The following is a 21,201-nucleotide window of genomic DNA, read 5'->3' on the forward strand; positions in this document are numbered from 1 at the left end:
CTTTGGGGTTGGAATGAAAACTGACCTTTTCCAGTCCTGGAAATTTCCAAATGTGCTGGCATATTGAGTGCAGCACTTTCACAGCATCATCTTTTAGGTTGTGAAATAGGTCAGCTGGAATTCCATCACCTCCACTAGCTTTGTTCGTAGTGCTGCTTCCTAAGGCCCACGTGACTTCACATCCCAGGATGTCTGGCTCTAGGTGAGTGATCACACCATCATGGTTATCTTGGTCATTAAGATCTTTTTCGTATAGTTCTTCTGTGTATTCTTGCCACCTCTTAATATCTTCTGCTTCTTCTAGGTACATACAGTTTCTGTCCTTATTTGTGTGCCCATCTTTGCCTGAAATATTCCCTTAATATTTCTAATCTTCCTGAATAGATCTCTAGTCTTTCCCATTCTATTGTTTTCCTCTGTTTCTTTGCACTGATCACTTAGGGAAGCTTTCTTATCTCTCCTTGCTCTTCTTTGGAACTCCATTCAGATGGATATATCTTTCATTTTCTCCTTTGCCTTCAGCTTCTTTTCTCAGCTATTTGTAAGGCCTCCTCAGACAACCATTTTGCCTTTTCGCATTTCTTTTTCTTGGGGTTGGTCTTGATCGCTGCCTCCTGTACAATGTCATGAACCTCCATCCATCGTCCTTCAAGCACTCTGTGTATCAGATATAATCCCTTGAATCTATTGTCACTTCCACTGTATAATTGTAAGTGATTTGCTGGGAGAAATATCAATAACCTCAGATATGCAGATGACACCACCCTTATGGCAGAAAGTGAAGAGGAACTCAAAAGCCTCTTGATGAAAGTGAAAGAGGAGAGTGAAAAAGTTGGCTTAAAGCTCAACATTCAGAAAATGAAGATCATGGCATCCAGTCCCATCACTTCATGGGAAATAGATGGAGAAACAGTGGAAACAATGTCAGACTTTATTTTGGGGGCCTCCGAAATCACTGCAGATGGTGATTGCAGCCATGAAATCAAAAGACGCTCACTCCCTGGAAGGAAAGCTATGACCAACCTAGATAGCATATTGAAAAGCAGAGACATTACTTTGCCAACAAAGGTCCTTCTAGTCAAGGCTATGGTTTTTCCAGTAGTCATATATGGATGTGAGAGTTGGACTGTGAAGAAAGCTGAGAGCCAAAGAATTGATGCTTTTGAACTGTGGTGTTGAAGAAGACTGAGAGTCCTTTGGACTCCAAGGAGATCCAACCAGTCCATTCTAAAGGAGATCAGTCCTGGGTATTCTTTGGAAGGACTGATGCTAAAGCTGAAACTCCAATACTTTGGCCACCTCATGCGAAGAGCTGACTCACTGGAAAAGACTCTGATGCTGGGAGGAGTTGGGGGCAGGAGGAGAAGGGGACGACCGAGGGTAAGATGGCTGGATGGCATCACCAACTCAATGGACATGAGTTTGAGTGAACTCCTGGAGTTGGTGATGGACAGGGAGGCCTGGCGTGCTGCAATTCATGGGGTCGCAAGGAGTTGGACACGACTGAGTGACTGAAATGAACTGAACTGAACTGATTTAGGTCATACCTATGGTGGTGAGCTAAATGGTGACCTAGAATGGTCTAGTGGTTTTCCCTTCTCTCTTCAATTTTAGTCTGAATTTGACAATAAGGAGTTCATGATCTGAGCGACAGTCAGCTCCCGGTCCTGTTTTTGCTGATTCTATATAGCTTCTCCATCTTCAGCTACAAAGAATATAATCAATCTGATTTTGGTATTGACCATCTGGTGATGTCCTTGTGTAGAGTCATCTCTTGTGTGGTTGGAAAGGGTATTTGCTATGGTCAGTGTGTTCTCTTGGCAGAATTCTGTTAGCCTTTGCCCTGCTTCATTTTGGAATGCAAGGCCAAACTTGCCTGTTACTTCAAGTATCTCTTATCTTGCTACTTTTGCATTCCAGTCCCCTGGGATGAAAAGGACATCTTTTTTCAGTTCTAGAAGGTCTTGTAGGTCTTCATAGAACCATTCAACTTCAGTTTCTTCTACATTAGTGGTTGGGGCGTAGACTTGGATTACTGTGATATTGAATGGTTTGTCATGGAAACACACAGAGATCATTCTGTCATTTTTGAGATTGCATCCAAATACTGCATTTCAGACTCTTTGTTGACTATGAGGGCTACTCCATTTCTTCTATGGTCTTGCCCACAGTAGATATAAATGGTCACCTGAATTAAATTCACCCATTCCAGTCCATTTTAGTTCACTGATTCCTGAAATGTCAGTGTTCACTCTTGCTATCTCCTGTTTGAGCTTATATGGTAATTAACAAATAATTATTTAAAATGTTGTGATAATTAACAAGTGGCTGCTTAAACCTCAATATTCCTATAAATAGCAGTCCAGTCAAAGAGTTCATCAAAGGGCATTTTCTTTTTAAACATTGAAGTGCCTTGACATTGCACTGAAATCTCTGCTTCTGGCAAGGCAGATACAGTACTTTCAGCAATAAGAGTCTTCCATTTTACACTCTCCAACACACACACTGTTTTTCACAATAAGAAATATGACAAATAACCTTGACCTACAGCTCAGAAGTTCAGGAAAAGCTAACGTATGATTTTTATTAATAACCACCCCCTTGTGTTTGACACATTTTGCTCAATAGGGCCTCATATGTATGACATCTTATAGTCTATAAAGCCCTGTATCAGATAGAAATTACATTCAGCTGCTAGAAAGACAGGTCCAGTAATAACTGTGGCTTAAACACCACAAGGGGTTTTTTTCTCATATATGTGAGATGTCTGAAGTTTTGCGGATTTAGAGCTGGTAAAATGGGTCCATGGCCATTAGGGTCCCAAGCTCCTTCTGACATTTTGCTCAAGTATTAACAGGTAGCTTCCCCTCTTATGATTGCCACAGGATTCCTGATGGCCAATGGTGCCTCAGTCACTACATCCAATGCTAAATAGGAAGAAGTTGGACTGGAAAGAAAGAGAAAAGGGGCAATGAAGTTCTATAGGTAAAGCACATGGACACACCCAGAAATACCGAAGCCTCAAGTTACACACCAATAATTTTACTATATTGATACCCCTGGACAGTGTGTTAGGATTTTCTCTCCTTGGTCATCCCTCAGGTTCTTCTTTGGTCCTCAGGCTAGTTCAGTCTGTGGTGCAAATAATGTGCCAATGGAAGAAAAGTCTCTAGATATGCTTGTTGTCAGGGAAATTCTCCATGAATCCCTAGGGCTGGGGACCCATTTTAGTGAATGAAGTGCCATTAAAAAAACTACTGAATAGCTTCCTCCACTGAGGATTGAGTGTTGCCTTGGGCCAAGTTGATTCAGGCTGTAAGAGTAAGGGGACTTCACTGGAGGCTAAGTGTAAAGAATCTTCCTGAAATGCATGAGAATACCTGCAATGCAGGAGACTACCTGCAGTGTAGAAGACGGGTTCAGTCCCTGGGTTGGGAAGATCCCCTGGAGAAGGAAATGGCAACCCATTCTAGTATTCTTGCCCAGAGAATCCCATGGGCAGAGGAGCTTTGTGGGCTACAATTCTTGAGGTTGCAAGAGTGGGACACAACTTAGTGACTAAAGCACCACCACCACCTAAGAGTGAGAACCCACATATCAGTGTAATAGTAACTTACAGAGGAGCAGACCATAGAGCTACAAAGTGAAACCCAAATGGGGCTCTGCCAGGTTGATGCCAGCACATGCTGCCCCATCAAATGGCACATCGGGTAAACTTTACTAACAAGGGCTACTTCCCCATTCATCTGTTTGCTTTTATTCCTTCCTTTCCTATTTCTGCTGCTACTGCTGCTGCTGCTAAGTCACTTCAGTAGTGTCTGACTCTGTGTGACCCCATAGACAGCAGCCCACCAGGCTCTCCCATCCCTGGGATTTTTCAGGCAAGAGTACTGGAGTGGGTTGTCATTGCCTTCTCCATTCCTATTTCTAGACAACCTCAGTTATCCATCCAGTTTCTTTTTTTACATTACTTCTACCACCTCTGGATAATTTCTCCCTGTAAGTATTCTCCCTTGCTTACTAACACCAGAGCAGTGATTACACCAAGGAGCTCCTGAGGACTCTGGGAGAAGTGGGAAGCCATCATCTCCACCATGCTTTGAGATGGTCAGTTCAGTTCAGTCACTCAGTCATGTCCGATTCTATGCAACCCCATAAACCGCAGCACACCAGGCCTCCCCGTCCATCACCAACTCCCGGAGTTTACCCAAACCCACATCCATTGAGTCAGTGATGTCATCAAACCATATCATCCTCTGTCATCTCCTTCTCTTCCTGCCCTCAATCTTTCCCAGCATCATGGTCTTTTCAAATGTGTCAGCTCTTCCCATCGGGTGGCCAAAGTAATGGAGTTTCAGCTTCAACATCAGTCCTTCTAGTGAAAACCCAAGACTGATCTCCTTTAGGATGGACTGGTTGGATCTCCTTGCAGTCTAAGGGACTCTCAAGAGTCTTCTCCAACACCACAGTTCAAACACATCAATTCTTCAGCGCTCAGCTTTCTTCATAGTCCAACTCTCACATCCATACCTGACCACTGGAAAAGCCATAGCCTTGACTAGATGGACCTTTGTTGACAAAGTTATGTCTCTGCTTTTCAATATGCTATCTAGGTTGGTCATAACTTTCTTTCCAAGGAGTAAGCGTCTTTTAATTTCATGGTTGCAGTCACCATCTACAGTTATTTTGGAGCCCCAAAAAACATAAAGTCAGCCACTGTTTCCACTGTTTCCCCATCTATTTCCCATGAAGTGATGGGACCAGATGCCATGATCTTTGTTTTCTGAATGTTGAGCTTTAAGTCAACTTTTTCACTCTCCTCTTTCACTTTCATCAAGAGGCTTTTTAGTTCCTCTTGACTTTCTGCCATAAGGGTGGTGTCATCTGCATGCCTGAAGTTATTGACATCTCTCCCAGAAATCTTGATTCCAGCTTGTGCTTCCTCCAGCCCAGCGTTTCTCATGATGTACTCTGCATATAAGTTAAATAAGCAGGGTGACAATATACAGCCTTGAAGTATTCCTTTTCCTATTTGGAACCAGTCTGTTGTTCCATGTCCAGTTCTAACTGTTGCTTCCTGACCTGCATATAGGTTTCTCAAGAGGCAGGTCAGGTGGTCTGGTATTCTCATCTCCTTCAGAATTTTCCAGTTTATCCACATAGTCAAAGGCTTTGGCATAGTCAATAAAGCAGAAATAGATGTTTTTCTGGAACTCTCTTGCTTTTTTGATGATCCAGTGGATGTTGGCAATTTGATCTCTGTTCCTCTGCCTTTTCTAAAACCAGCTTGAACATCTGGAAGTTCACAGTTCACATATTGCTGAAGCCTGGCTTGGAGAACTGTGAGCATTACTTTACTAGCGTGTGAGATGAGTGCAATTGTGCAGTAGTTGGAGCATTCTTTGGCATTGTCTTTCTTTGGGATTGGAATGAAAACTGACCTTTTCCAGTCCTGTGGCCACTGCTGAGTTTTCCAAATTTGTTGACATATTGAGTGCAGCACTTTTACAGCATCATCTTTTAGTATTTGAAATAGCTCAACTGGAATTCCATCACCTCCACTAGCTTTGTTCCTAGTGATGCTTCCTAAGGCCCACTTGACTTCACATTCCAGGATGTTTGGCTCTAGGTAAGTGTGAGTGATCACACCGTTATGATTATCTGAGTCATAAAGAACTTTTTTGTACAGTTCTGTGTATTTTTGCCACCTCTTCTTAATATCTTCTGCTTCTGTCAGTGGTTTCTAAAATTTGTGTAAAATGACTTACAAATGTATAGGTACAAGCCCTTTTCCACTCCTAAATCATTCTTTCTAACAGATAGACTAGAGGCATGATTGACACTTGGTTATGTCTGACTCTTTGCAACTCCATGGACTATACAGTCCATGGAATTCTCTAGGCCAGAATACTAGAGTGGGTAGCCTTTCCCTTCTCCAGGGGATCTTCCCAACCCAGGAACCAAACCCAGGTCTCCCACATGGCAGGCAGATTCTTTACCAGCTGAGCCACAAGGGAAGCCCAACAATACTGGCATGTGTATCCTGTCCCTTCTCCAGAGGATCTTCCCAACCCAGGAATCCAACCGGAGTCTCCTGCATTGCAGGCGGATTCTTTACCAACTGAGCTATCAGGGAAGCCCAAAGTAAGATACAGTCTTCCAGATATTTTCCTTCCTGGATCCCTCAAGAATGCTGAAACTGGATCTGTTTATTTAAAGATTTTATATTTAATCAAAATAGAGAAATAAATAATAGTAACAAAAATAAGAAAGATGGGTAGATTTCAAAATCTTGTTTTTTAATCTTTTTTTTTTTAATATATTACCAAACTACTGCATTCATGCCCGTATTGGTCATGATTACATGTCAAGCTGTGTACTAAGACCTTGACACTCATGACAAGGCACAGAGTTTGCTGTTTAAGAGTGTAGACAGGAATAAGAGAGTGTTCATCTCAACTCTGGCATGTTGGTTCATCTTTCTGTTGGATCATTTCTGGATGCACAGATAGTATCTACTTCATTGAGTTGTGGAAATCAATGAGAAAAATGTGAAATTCCTGTCGTATAGTAAGGACTCAATTCATATTGGGTGTTATTAATGCCCTCAGCAAGTACAGTTGAAAGTAAATGTATAGATAACTAATTAAAAGCAACCCAGATGCCACAAGTGGCCTCATAGAACACTGCACAGGGTTCAGTATGGCAAAACCAAAAGGAAATGGCCAATTCTAGCAAAATTGTCAAGAAAGAGTTTTTAGAGGAAGCAATGACTGAGCTTCATTTTGAGAGTTGAGTAGGAGTTTCCCAGACAGGACGGGCAGGGTATCTTCCAGGCAGAGAGAGCAGTTGAAGCAAAGGCACCGATGCATGAAAACAAGCTGTGTATAGGAGGAAAACCTCAAGTAGTTCAGTATGATCAGAACATGGGCTGGGATGAGATGCAGCCCAAGGATGGAGATCAGGAAGGGCCTGTGCCATTCTAGGAGATCAGTGCTAATTTAGAGAAAATAGGGACATCTGTAAAGTTCTTAAACAGGGAAGTAACTCATTAAGGTTTTGGTTATATCACTCTGGAAGCAGTGCAGCTGTATTAGAGTGGGAGTTGTTCAGTTCAGTTCAGTTGCTCAGTCATGTCTGACTCTTTGCGACCCCATGAATTGCAGCACACCAGGCCTCCCTGTCCATCACCATTTCCCGGAGTTCACTCAAACTCACATCCATTGAGTCAGTGATGCCAACCAGCCATCTCATCCTCTGTTGTCCCCTTCTCTTCCTGCCCTCAATCCCTCCCAGCATCAGAGTCTTTTCCAATGAGTCAACTCTTCGCATGAGGTGGCCAAAGTACTGGAGTTTCAGCTTTAGCATCATTCCTTCCAAAGAAATCCCAGGCCTGATCTCCTTCAGAATGGACTGGTTGGATCTCCTTGCAGTCCAAGGGACTCTCAAGAGTCTTCTCCAACACCACAGTTCAAAAGCATCAATTCTTCGGCACTCAGCCTTCTTCACAGTCCAACTCTCACATCCATACATGACTACTGGAAAAACCATAGCCTTGACTAGACGGACCTTAGTGGGCAAAGTAATGTCTCTGCTTTTGAATATGCTGTCTAGGTTGATCATAACTTTTCTTCCAAGGAGTAAGCGTCTTTTAATTTCATGGCTGCAATCACCATCTACAGTGATTTTGGAGCCCCCAAAATTAAAGTCTGACACTGTTTCCACTGTTTCCTCATCTATTTCCCATGAAGTGATGGGACCAGATGCTATGATCTTCATTTTCTGAATGTTGAGCTTTAGGCCAACTTTTTCACTCTCCTCTTTCACTTTCATCAAGAGGCTTTTGAGTTCCTCTTCACTTTCTGCCATAAGGGTGGTGTCATCTGCATATCTGAGGTTATTGCTATTTCTCCGGGCAATCTTGATTTCAGCTTGTGTTTCTTCCAGTCTGGCATTTCTCATGATGTACGCTGCATATAAGTTAAATAAGCAGGGTGACAATATACAGCCTTGACGTCCTCCTTTTCCTATTTGGAACCAGTCTGTTGTTCCATGTCCAGTTCGAACTGTTGCTTCCTGACCTGCATACAGATTTCTCAAGAGGCAGGTCAGGTGGTCTGGTATTCCCATCTCTTTCAGAATTTTCCACAGTTTATTGTGATCCACACAGTCAAAGGCTTTGGCATAGTCAATAAAGCAGAAATAGATGTTTTTCTGGAACTCTTGCTTTTTCGATGATCCAGGGGATGTTGGCCATTTGATCTCTGGTTCCTCTGCTTTTTCTAAGACCAGCTTGAGCATCAGGAAGTTCATGGTTCACATACTACTGAAGCCTGGCTTGGAGAATTTTGAGCATTACTTTACTAGCATGTGAGACGAGTGCAATTGTGCAGTAGTTTGAGCATTCTTTGGCATTGCCTTTCTTTGGGATTGGAATGAAAACTGATCTTTTCCAGTCCTGTGGCCACTGCTGAGTTTTCCAAATGTGCTGGCATATTGAGTGCAGCACTTTCACAGCATCATCTTTCAGACTTGGAAATAGCTCAATAGGAATTCCATCACCTCCACCAGCTTTGTTCATAGTGATGCTTTCTAAGGCCCACTTGACTTCACATTCCAGGATGTCTGGCTCTAGATGAGTGATCACACCATCGTGATTATCTCAGTCATGAAGATCTTTTTTGTACAGTTCCTCTGTGTATTCTTGCCACCTCTTCTTAGTATCTTCTGCTCTGTTAGGTCCATACCATTTCTGTCCTTAGAGCGAGAAGAAGGCTGATAATCAGTCAAACCAGTTAAGCCAGAAAGTAGTGGGAAACATCTTCAGAGTGCTTAAGGAAAAAATGCTCAACCAAGAATCCTATATTCTGCAAAGCTATCCTTAAAAGATGAAGGCAAAATGAAGACATTCCCAAATAAAAACAGAGAATTTATCACTATCATCTTCTTTACAAGAAGTAGTAAAGAAAATTCTTCAAGCAAGTAAACCCAGACAGTAATTTGAACATTTGAATCCATGTTAAAAAAAAGAACACCGGTAAGTGCAATTATGAAATTATAAAAGGTAGTATAAATGTATATTATATATCACACTCTGCAACAACCAATGGGATGAAGAAATCACAAGAGAAATTAGAAAATACTTTAAGATGAATGAATATTAAAGCATAACCTATGTTGATGCAGTTAAAGCAGTGCTCAAAGGGAAACTTCTAGCTGTACATATCCATATTACAAAAAAGAAAGAATTCAAATCAATAACCTAACTTTCCACTTAAGACACTGGAAAAAGGAACAAATTAATTCTAACAAGCAAGAAAAAGGAAATAATAAAGATAACAGTGAAAATGAAGTAGAGAATAAACAATTTGAGAAAACCAGCAGTTAAATGTGTTTCTTTAAAAAGGTCAAAAAAATTTATAAACTTCTCACTAAATTCACCTAGTACAAAAGAGAAAAGCAAAATTACTAAAATCAGAAATGAAAGAGTGAACACAACCTTACAGAAATAAAATGGACTATAAAAGAATAAACAATTGTGTGCCAATAAATTAGAAAGTTTACATGAAATAGACAAATTCCTAGAAAAATACAAAGTGATAAAAAAAGGACAAAGTGAGTCATGAAGAAATAGACATTCTGAATAGACTTATAATAAATGAGGTTTAATTCGTAATATAAAAATTATCCACAAAGAAAAACCCAGGCCTACATGTTTCCTGGTGAATTATATCAAAACATTTAAAGAAAATTATTGCCAATTTTTAACAAACTCCTCCAGAAAGTAGAAGAGAAAAGAATACTTCCCAACTCATTGTACGAGGCCAGTATTACCCTTATATGAAAACCAGATGAAAGCATCATAGAATAAAACTTCAGACCAATATCTATTATGAATATGAATGCAAAAATCCTCCAAAAATACTACCAAACCAAATCCTTAAACATATAAAAAAGAATTATACACCACGACCAGCTGGGAATTTTTCCCCAAGAATGCAAGATTGGTTTAACATCTGTTTATCTATAATAACATTTATAATTGATTAATTATATAAATTAATATAATACACTATATCAATAGAGTTAAAAATTAAAAACCGTAAGATCACCTCAATAGATGTAGAAAAAGCATTTGACAACATCAAACACTGTTGCATTATTAAAAAAAATTCAACGAACAAGGAATAGAGAGAAACTTTTTCACTCTGATAGAAGGCATCTATGAATACCCACAGCTGATATCATTCTCAGTGTTGAAAGATTGGATGCTTTCCCTCTAAAATCAGGAACAAGACAAAAATTTTCATTCTTACCACTTCTATTCGAAATTTTACTGGAGGCTCTAGTCAGGGCAATTAAGCAAGAATGAATGATATTTTAAAAAGAATGATACAGAAGATGGGAAAGAAAGTAAAACTATTTGTATTTGTATGTCATATAATCTTTTACATAGAAAAGCCTAAGGAACCTCAAAAGAAAAAAAAACTGTTAGAACTGATAAATGAGTCCACAAATTTGTAGATATGTTCAATATGAAAAAATGTAATGTATTTCTATATACTTCAATGAACAATGCAAAAATGAATTAAGAAAGCAATTCCATAGCATCAGGAAGAAAAATACACTTAGAAATACATTTTAACAGAGTAAATGTGAAACTTGTAATCTGAAAACTACAAAACACTGTCAGAACAAATTAAACAAGATCTAAATGGAAAGATATCTTACGTTCATGGCTCAGAGCCCTAATTAATGGCAGTGCTCCCCCAACAGATCTAAGACTCCACCGAGTCCCTACCAGAATACCACTGGTTTCTTCTTGGAAATTGAGAAGCTGATCTTAAAATCTATTTGGAAAATCAAAAAAACCAGAATAGCCAAAATACTTTGAAAAAGAGAAATAAACCTGGATAATTCAGACTTCCTGATCTCAAAATTTACCAGAAAGCAGCATTAATCAAGACAATGTGATACTAATAATGAAAACAGACATATAGATAAATGGAATAAAATTGACAGTCCATATATCTATGTTCAGCTGCTTTTTGACAAGGATGCTAATGCCATTCAGTAGGGAAAGAATAAAATTAAGAAGTAAAGCAAAATTAAAAGAATAAACAGAAATACCAGTTTGCAGTTATATAGTTTGACATGCTGGTAAGATCAAAGAATGGAAATGTCTGGAAGGGAGTTGGATATACAGGGCTTGAATTTAGATCATTCAGGCTGGATATAATTTTGCATTTCATCAATCAGATAGTAATTGAGATCATCAGTACTTTTCAACATTATTACTAATTCTTTGTTCCAGAATTTTCTCATAGCCACTTTCCTCATCTAAGATGGTGCATAGCAGGTTCTTACTCTTCTCCCTTCTCTTCATTCCTGACCATTTACCCGCCTACCCTCTCTAGTTTAGATCACAAAGATCCCTTCCTCCATGAGAACCATGTGATTCCTGGCTAGAAGTGGCTTAACTTCAAAGGGGATTCCACGAGAAATTCCACTAGATTTCACTAGAAAGGTCTCCTTGAAGAAACTTCTTGAAACATGTACCATAAATACATGTGTGCATGCTAAGTTGCTTCAGTCATGTCCAACTCTTTGCAACCCTATGGACTGCAGCCCACCAGGCTCCTCTGTCTGTGAAATTCTCCAGGCAAGAATAGTGGAGTGGGTTGCCATGCCCTCCTCTAGGGGATCTTCCCAACCCAGGGATGGAACCCAAGTCTCTTATGTCTCCTGCATTGTTAGGTGGATTCTTTACCACTAGCACTACCTGGGAAGACAATATCTTACATACTAAACAGTAAATTCCTGTGTCTGCCATCCTTTCTCACATTTTATTTAAGCATTGTTTAGCAGACCGAACTCCCGATTCAGTAGTTCAAAGAAGACAGAATGCTGTTAAATTTTGCCATTGACACAAGTTAGAAATCATCACAATGGAAACACTAGAAATTTCTAACAAATCTAAGTTCTCGGCCAAAAGTTAAACAATTCGCAGGTACTTTACCAAAATACTCCCTAAATCCTTAGATTGCAAATGTGGGGAGTAAGATAATATATATGAAAAAGCATATCAGATATCTACAGCCTTACAATATTGCAGTTAAACAATATTGCTAGTAAAGTTTAACTGCCAGTAATGATTTGTTTAATTTCTGTACCCATTGATCAGTGTTAAATGATGAAAGAAATACTCTCAAAGGAAATCAACATAGTTACTGGTTAATCGTTTTTACCTGGTATTTGGGTTTCACAAACAAGACCTTAGTAGTGAGAAAATGTGTGCAATGCTTTTACCAGGTATCTAGTATACAGGTTGTGCTAGTGGTAAGAATCCACCTGCCAAAGCAGGTAGATGTAAAAGACGTGGGATCAATCCCTGGATTGGGAAGATTCCTTGGAGGAGGAAATGGCAACCCACTCCAGTATTCTTGCCTGGAGAATCCCATGGACAGAAGAGCCTGGCAGGCTACAGTCTATAGGGTCGCACAGAGGTGGACACAACTGAAGGAACTTAGCACACACACAGAATATAGTATATTTACAATAAATACTTTCTTAGTATTCAAATATTGATGGTTTATTATGTGTTAGAAATCAAACTATTTTCTTTTTTTCCTCTCATTTTCCCATCTGCCTCCTCAATCATCTTGAGAAGTAGGTATTGTTATCTTCATTTCACAGTTAAAAACATTGCATCTAAGAGATCAAGTGATTAAGTCAAGGCCACACAGTTAAAAGTAGTCCGTCCAAGGCTGTATTTTATGCCCTCTGAGTCCAGATCCAGAAGTCCTTTCCATCTACCATGTGTAGTAACTTTTCATTCTCTTCACCATATATTTATTTACTGTCAATTAAAATAACCATGCCCATAATTCTCATCCTGTTATATAATTTTATTTTCTTTAATCCTCAGTAAAATCCTCAGCATACTATTAACAGTAGACTTTCTAACCTCATTTTTGCTGAGGTCTCTGGACTACCTCCAATATTTTCTAGTCCTCCTTTCTTCTTTTTTTCTCAACTTTGCCTACTACTGCAAAATGTTATCCCAATGAAGTGTGTTTAAAAAATTAGGTAAACACTAAACTCTTTGATGACTCAGGATCCTAGACAAAATCACACATTTACCCAACTTCATACTAGCCAGCCAGTTAATGGCTCCTGGGACCAAGTGAAGTGAAAGTCACTCAGTCGTGTCCAACTCATTGTGACTCCATGGATTATACAGTTCATGAAATTCTCCAGGCCAGAATACTGGAGTGGGTAGCCGTTCCCTCTTCCAGGGGATCTTCCCAACCCAGGGATCAAACCCAGGTCTCCCACATTGCAGGCAGATTCTTTACTGGCTGAGCCACAAGGGAAGCCCTCTTGGGGCCAAAATAAACAGCAAATAACTTGGGCCAGCCCTTGATATCTACATGTGCCAGGCACATTTCTGTGTGCATATGTGCCTGTGTGTGTGTGTGTGTGTGTGTGTGTGTGTGTGTGAGATTTCTCTCATCCTCATGGCCACTATATTCCAGATAAAGAAACCAGGTCTCAGAACACATTCTCCTGATCACAGAGCCAGCACATAACAGAGTCAGAACTCAAACCCTGACTGTGCCATCGACTGTGCTCTCTGCTCTATAACAGAAACCCTCAAAGTGAAAGTGAAAGTCACTCAGTAGTGTCCAACTCTTTGCAAACCCACGGACTATACAGTCCTTGGAATTCTCCAGGCCAGAATACTGGAGTGGGTAGCCTATCCCTCCTCCAGGGGATCTTCCCAACCCAGGGATCAAACCCAGGTCTCCTGCATTGCAGGCAGATTCCTTACCAACTGAGCTACCAGGGAAGTGAAATCCCCAAATACCTGTCCAAAAACCAAAGGATAGATTATCACAAAGTTTTCATTAGTCCACAGAAAAGTAAAATAGCACAATAAAGACCTAGGAGGATGTGATCTGGGTCAGTATTATTGGCAAGAACCATCTTTTCTTCTGAGGTTATATTTTTTCTGCCTTTTTTAGTATTGAAGTTTCTTTTTTAATGAAATGATGATGAAAATAGGTGATAATTATTATTTTGATGGTTAATGGTAATGTTCTTATTTGGTAAAATGAGAAGTAGTTTAACCCTATGTTAACTGCATAAGGCCATCTACACAGTGTCTATATAAGAGGCCCAAATGAAATATATATGTTATCAGCTAATCTTAAAATGTGGGCTTCCCTAATCGCTCTGGCCCTGGATGATAAAGAATCCACCTGCATTTCAGGGTTCAGGCTTTGAGTCAGGAAGCTCCCCTGGAGAAAGAAATGGTTACCGACTCCAACATCCAAGGACCACGTGGTTTATGTGTCAGACTGATTCTTTAACATAGATTTTATTGATACTCTAAAAAGATACTCTTTGAAAAGCAGTTATAGAGTAAGGGGCAAGAGGGCAGAGACGCAGTTGGCAGAAAGGGAGAGGGACTAAGTGGTAGAAGGGATGAAAAAAAGAAAAATGATTTCACAGGTCTGCCAAAATTTTTGCCTATGTTTTTATAAATGTAATTGAAAATTAAAATTCTCAGCTGGATATCGCTTGTCCAAAATTTCTGCTGAAATTGTATTTACATATAATATTATTAACTCCATTATCCTCTCAACAGATAGATATATAAGATTTTAGATGTCACCACTGCCCTTAGCAAACTAAGCACACACAGTTAAAAAAAAAGAAAGATCACTGTTTCAAATCTGTTGGATTTTTCTTTTTTTGTTGCTGTTGGATTAATAGTCATCATTTTCTTGAAAACCTATTCCATATTATTTAAATGGTTTTTCTATTCTCAAGAAAAGATCTTCACTCTCTCCTTTGATACTTTCCAGATTTCTTAGTATGAGCAGATCTCAATTTGTAATAGGCTTCCCTACAGACATTCTTTGGCCAGTCACTTGTTTGGAACTGAAAACACATTGTGCTGTAAAATGATGTAAATGCTGATGAAGTTCTTAAAATCACTCATAAATGTTTAATGCACACAAAGGTAAGGCATAGCTCTAATTATAATAGCTCAGCCCCTGATCCTTTATTCAGGACAGACGAAAAAGGAAGTAGATATGAAAGGCATTTCACTATTTACCCTTGAGCTTAGGGGTTGACATTAAACAAAGAATTCAAAATGTCACATTCCCTGGTATCCCCCACCTCATCTCTCTGTATGTCTACAGACATGCCAACACCTTTCGGTCCCTTTGTTCTTCCTGTTTCATCCCTCGCCCAAAATATTTTAAGCATGAGAATTACCCTCCTCATACACTCCAGTAATAGCATCCATTTCCTCAATTCAACTGTTTCAGGGAAGTGAGAGAAGAGAACCTAGTAAGCACTGGTTAATGTGTAAACAACTGCACTCCCACTTTGAACCAGGGACTCTAGATTTCAAACACTGGAACAAAGCAAACAAGAGAAATCCAAGCCCTGGCGAGGCAATATGCCCAGCTGTCCTTTCCCCGACTCGTTCCCTCACTACAGTCCTGACACCTTGCAGCACACCTCCTGATAGCATAGACACTCCTTACTGGCACTTCTGATGACAAAACATGGCAATGGTTTCCATGTTTATTTGTGTAACTCACATAGCTAGGGTTTCCCCTCGGCCTGCTGGAAGGTTCTAATGACACTCTTGGAAAGGGAATTTGGACTTACAGGAGTTAACTTCCACTTTTCTCCTCAACACCCAGCAAAGCATCTCAACCACAAGTCAGTTTCAACCTGAATATTCCTTCCCCGGGTTTGATCTACTCAGTATCATGAGCGCTCTGTCCCCTGCCTGGGTAGTCATAGCCGTGTGAGAGGCACATTTCAGGAGAAGCGGCTGTGATTGCTGCTGCAGGAAACTCCCAGTGGCCCAGGCACCAGGAGAAACTGTTTGACCTTCTGGTGGGAAATGAGTAGGGTGTCTACCTAGAGAATGTCCCCACTGGGAGCTCCATGCTGATGAAGAAGGGACTTTCTCACACTTCAGATGAAGTCTTCTTGAAGGGAAGAGAGCCTGCTCTGCCTACATGCTGAGCTCATCCAAGTCATACTGGTTCATTTGAGTCACAATCTCTTTACAAGGGATAATTTAGAGAGTTACTAAAGAGATGTATTAATCAGTCTTCAGAGTTATCATTTGCATGGTAGTTGTGAGTTCAGAAAAACAAACCTAATCTACTTTTTGATTAGTTGTATAATCTTTCTAGGAAACAATTAGAATGTTTTAAAAGCAGCATATCTGTTATTCCAGACTTTCTCACTTCTTGTCTTTATCTATTGATCATTCACACATTTGTTTCTTTGTTTATTCACTCATCGTGCATCATTTGTTCAATCCCTTCTCCACGTAGCACAAAGCTCCTTACTGGCACTTCTGAGGACAAACCATGGCAATGGTTAATGAAAGCCTTCACTCAGGGCTTTCAACTGTTTGGTGAGCCAGGAAATTCATACATGGAGGGTAAGAGAGAGAGAAATTACAATAGTAAAAAAAAAAAAAAAGCACTGAAAATAAGTATAGATTTTCCATTGAAAAGCAGTAATTTTTAATTATAAAAATATGATCTTATAATTCTAAACAATATAACTAAGTCTAAACAACATATCTGGCAATTTGCTAAAGAAAATGTTTAGAGCAAATGACTCCCAAACTAGTGGCCACAGAATCTCTGCAACCTGGGAAAGTAATGGCAGAATGTGTGTGTGTGTGAGAGAGAGAGACACAGCAGAGAAACAGAGAGACAGAGGAGATCCAAAGTAAATCATAAGTCAACCCTGGCTAAATACACCCGAGTAGCACGATGTCCTCTACAATCAATGAATACCTCATATTTATATTATTTACAAAATAATATTTCTTACAGTTACGATGAACGAAAAAGGAAAATGGAAAAAGACTATCCAAAGAGTACTGAAGAAGAATTTTCAGGAGTCAATGGCCAAATAGATGCAGCTGTAGAATTAAATGGTGAGTGTTTCCATGAAACACTTTCTTTGTAGAAATTGTAACAATTTCTGGGCTTTGCTTTAACATAACTGAAAATGGATTTCCGAATGGGAGTCCTTGATTCTTATTTTTTGGGGCCCTGAGTCCCTTATAAATTTAGTTAACCAGATTAACCACCAGAAAAAGTATAAAAAGTCTGCCATTACGGGTCTCTCTTTACAAATGGAAAGTTTTAAAAGTATAGCTTCAGTCCATTAGCCAGTTACATCATAAAGGCCATCTAGTCAAAACTGCCTTTTTCATCTTTAAAATGTACATATTCTCAACCTTCCCATTGAAAATAAATGCCTTTCCCCATTCTATCACCCAGCTTCTGAAATTTGACACATAGCTGTGAAAGTTGAATTGAACTGGGTTGAATAAGTTTAATTGAATCTTTGAATCAGTCAGTCAACACGTTCTTCTTGATTGTTTAGCACAGAGCTGGACCCTGTTGAGAAATGCAAAGGCAACTTCAGTTAAGGTCTCTGCCTTCATGGAATGGTTAGTCTCTTTGGGAAATGCCCCTCCATCCAACACAGATGAAATTACTAGAAATCAAGTATAATTTAGTACTGAATTGTTGTGGTAGTCTTCCCAATAATTGCAAGAAGTGATCTGAGAAAGAAAAGATCAAAACAGGCATCAGTTGGTGTAGATTTCGTGATGGGACTTCCTCCGGGTTTTAAAGAACGGCTAGATTTTTGACTCGGGAAGGAAAAAGTGGGGCACGGATTTCCCGAAAGGGAGCAGCCTGAAGAGAGGCACAGAGCGGCCCTGGCGTGGCAGAGAGAATGATGAGAGATGACTGGCAAGTTAGGGGTGTCGGATTCCAGGGCTGAGAGAGAGCTGTGCTGAGGGTTAGCCAACTGCCCCCGGCACATTTCCTGTTTCTCTTCGGTGCCCCCTCGAGAAAGTTACAACTGCACAGCCATCCCATTTATAAATTTTCAAGTCCTTTTCAGTAACCATAATTTCATCTTTGTCTCTTTTAGGCTACATTTACTTCTTTTCGGGACCCAAAGCATACAAATATGATACAGAGAAGGAAGACGTGGTTAGTGTGCTGAAATCTAATTCCTGGATTGGTTGCTAAATAGCAAAGTCTAGTCTTTCCTAAAACATGAAGATGACTGAGAGCTGGATCTGAGGACTGGATCTTAAGGACTAAATCGGAACTCAGGTTACATATTCTTCCCATGGCCTTCAATTCTAAGGGTAATTTCGAATTCATTGAAAATAATTATGCTTCTAAAGAGTTTCTCAGTTTTGGATTCAGAATTTTAAACCAAATGGGAAATTATTATACAGTCAGCTTCACACAGAATCAGAATCAACATAGTGCAACTCTTCAGTTAGATACGCATCAATTTTTTTCCTCACTAATACACTGAGGCAAATTGATCAGTTTGGTTTTTATTTCCAGGAAGAAGCCTACTTGTGGATTTTCTGACATGTATTATAATTCTTTTAATAGGAAATAGCATTACCACACAAATTATATTAATTCTATACAAGCCTTTTTGGTCTTAACATTTGCTGTGATGGATATAAATGTATCTGTCTTTAACCACATCACAGACTGCATACTGTATAAGTTTTGTTTCTCATTGTTTGTGTGTTTGTGTGTTTGTTTGTTTGACTCTATGTGTGCTCACTGGTCTTTGAAGTAGGTTATAATGGGCAAATCTACTCAAATGGATTCTCATACTAGGTAAGAGATGGGCATTTTGCAACAACAAGAAAATTTTTAACAAAAGCCAATAAAAATGTTGTATAAGATCAATCCAGTATTTCTCTTTAGTTAATGGTTACCAGCTTCTATCACACTTTGATAACAAATTCTGTGTACTTTATAGAAAACTCAAACCTTGAGATAGTATCATGAATATTCAGACTCAGAAGAAATAATAGTAATTCACTCTTTTTCCTCCTTCCTGAAAATAAAATTGTCCTCAATGAAACTGTCATTAACCTTTCTAAGAAGGCCTCTTCTGACTAGCTTTTCATTTGGGGAAGTTTGTCTTCTGCTGTAGTTTTTCTTATTTCAAGCTAATTTTTTTTTTCTACCTAGTCATTAGTACAGATAAAATACAGCCGTCATTCTTATTTTTTTATCTTATATTTTAGTAGTTCTACTTTAAAACATTGATAAATTAAATTGAGGATGATTCAAAGAAATGGAAAGATATCCCATATTCTTAGATTGGAAGTATTAATATTATTAAAATGGCCTTACTACCCAACACAAACTATAGACTTAATGCAATCCCTATCAAATTACCCATGACATTTTTCACAAAACTAGAACAAATAATCTTAAAATTTATACAGAACCACGAAAGACCCAGAATTGCCAAAGCAATCCTGAGGGAAAAGAATAAAGCTAGAGGCATAACACTCCCAGACTTCAGAAAATAATACAAAGCCAAAGTAATCAAAACAGCAGGGTACTGGCACAAAGACAGAGGTATGGATCAATGGAACAGAGTAGAAAGTCTAGAAATAAACCCACACACCTACAGTCAATTAATCTCTGTGGAGATAAGAACATACAATGGAGAAAAGAAAGTCTCTTCAGCAAATAGTGTTGGGAAAGCTGGACAACCACATATAAATCAATGATGTTAGAACACTTCCTCACACCTTACGGGATTCTGTAACAGCTCAGTTGGTAAAGAATCTGCCTGCAGTGTGGGAGACCCCAGTTGGATTCCTGGGTTGGGAAGATCCCCTGGAGAAGGGATAGGCTACCTACTCCAGTATTCTTGGGCTTCCCTTGTGGCTCAGCTGGTAAAGAATCCACCTGCAATGTGGGAGACCTGGGTTCAATCCCTGGGTTAGGAAGATCCCCTGGAGAAGGGAAAGGATACCCACTCCAGTATTTTGGCCTGGAGAATTCCAAGGAGGTCGCAAAGAGTTGGACATGACTGAGCGAATTTCTCTTTCACACCCTACACAAAAGTAAACTCAAAATGGCTTAAAGACTTAATTAAATATAAGATATGACACCATAAAACTTCTAGAAGAGAAAACATAGGCAAAATATTCTCTTACGTAAATCATAGCAACATTTTCTTAGTTCAGTCTCTCAAAGAAATAGAAATAAAAGCAAAAATAAACAAATGGGACCTAATCAAACTGTAAGCTTTTGCACAGCAAAGGAAGCCATAACAACAAAAGGACAGCTGGCAGACTGGGAGAAAATACACAGACAATGAGACCCGAGGAGGGCTTAATTTGCAAAATACACAAACAGCTCATACGACTCAAGAACAAAGAAACAGAACCAAATCAAAAAATGAACAGAAGGCTTAAATAGACATGTCTCCAAAGAAGACATACAGATTGCCAATAAAATTGCTCAACTTCGCTAATTAATAGAGAAATGCTAATCAAAACTGCAATAAGCTATCACCTCACACAGGTCAGAATGACCATCATTAAAAGGCTATAAACAATATATGCTGAAGAAAGTGTGGAGGAAAGAGAACATTCTTACATTGTTGGTGGGAGTGTAAGTTGGTGCAGCCACTAGGAAAAACCACATAGAGGTTCCTCAAAAAACTGAAAATAGAGTTGCCATATGATCTAACAATCCCACTCCTGGGCATATATCTGGAGAAAACTCTAATTTAAAAAGACATATGCAATCCAACGTTTATAGTAGCACTATTCACAATAGCCAACACATGGAAGCAGCAGACGAATGGATAAAGAAGATGTAAACAAACAATGGAATACCACTCGGCTATAAACGAATGAAGTAACGTCATTTGCAGCAGCGTGGATGGACCTAGAGATTATCACACTAAGTGAAATAAGTCAGAAGGAGAAAGACAAATACCACACGATATCACTTATATGTGAAATCTAAAGTATGACACAAATGAATTTATTTACAAAACAGAAACAGACTCACAGCCATAGAAAACAAGCTTATGGTTACCAACAGCGAAAGGCAGGGGAAGGATAAATTAGGAGTTTGGGATTAGCAGCTACAAACAAATATTTATAAAATAGATAAACAGCAAGGCCCTACTATATAGTATAGGGAATTATATTCAATATCCTGTAATAATCCATAATGAAAACAGATATGAAAAATAATATGTAATACTTATATGTATAAAACTGAACCACTTTGCTATACATCACAATTTAATACAACATTGTAAATCAACCATACT

The 21,201-nt window shown here is 39.2% G+C and overlaps 1 protein-coding gene across 1 annotated transcript in view; it reads left to right on the forward strand.

Annotated features, from left to right (window-relative positions):
- The window catches only part of MMP20 (matrix metallopeptidase 20), a 61,291-nt gene extending 43,184 nt beyond the window's left edge, over nt 1–18,107 (forward strand). The window contains exons 9-10 of the mRNA XM_068989096.1: nt 16,890–16,993; nt 18,007–18,107. Coding sequence (XP_068845197.1) covers nt 16,890–16,993; nt 18,007–18,107 — 205 coding nt within the window. The remainder of the gene's footprint in view (nt 1–16,889; nt 16,994–18,006) is intronic.
- Nucleotides 18,108–21,201: the final 3,094 nt, after the last annotated feature.

This window comes from Capricornis sumatraensis, chromosome 16, assembly GCF_032405125.1.
Source record: "Capricornis sumatraensis isolate serow.1 chromosome 16, serow.2, whole genome shotgun sequence".
NCBI classification, from domain to species: Eukaryota; Metazoa; Chordata; class Mammalia; order Artiodactyla; family Bovidae; genus Capricornis; species Capricornis sumatraensis.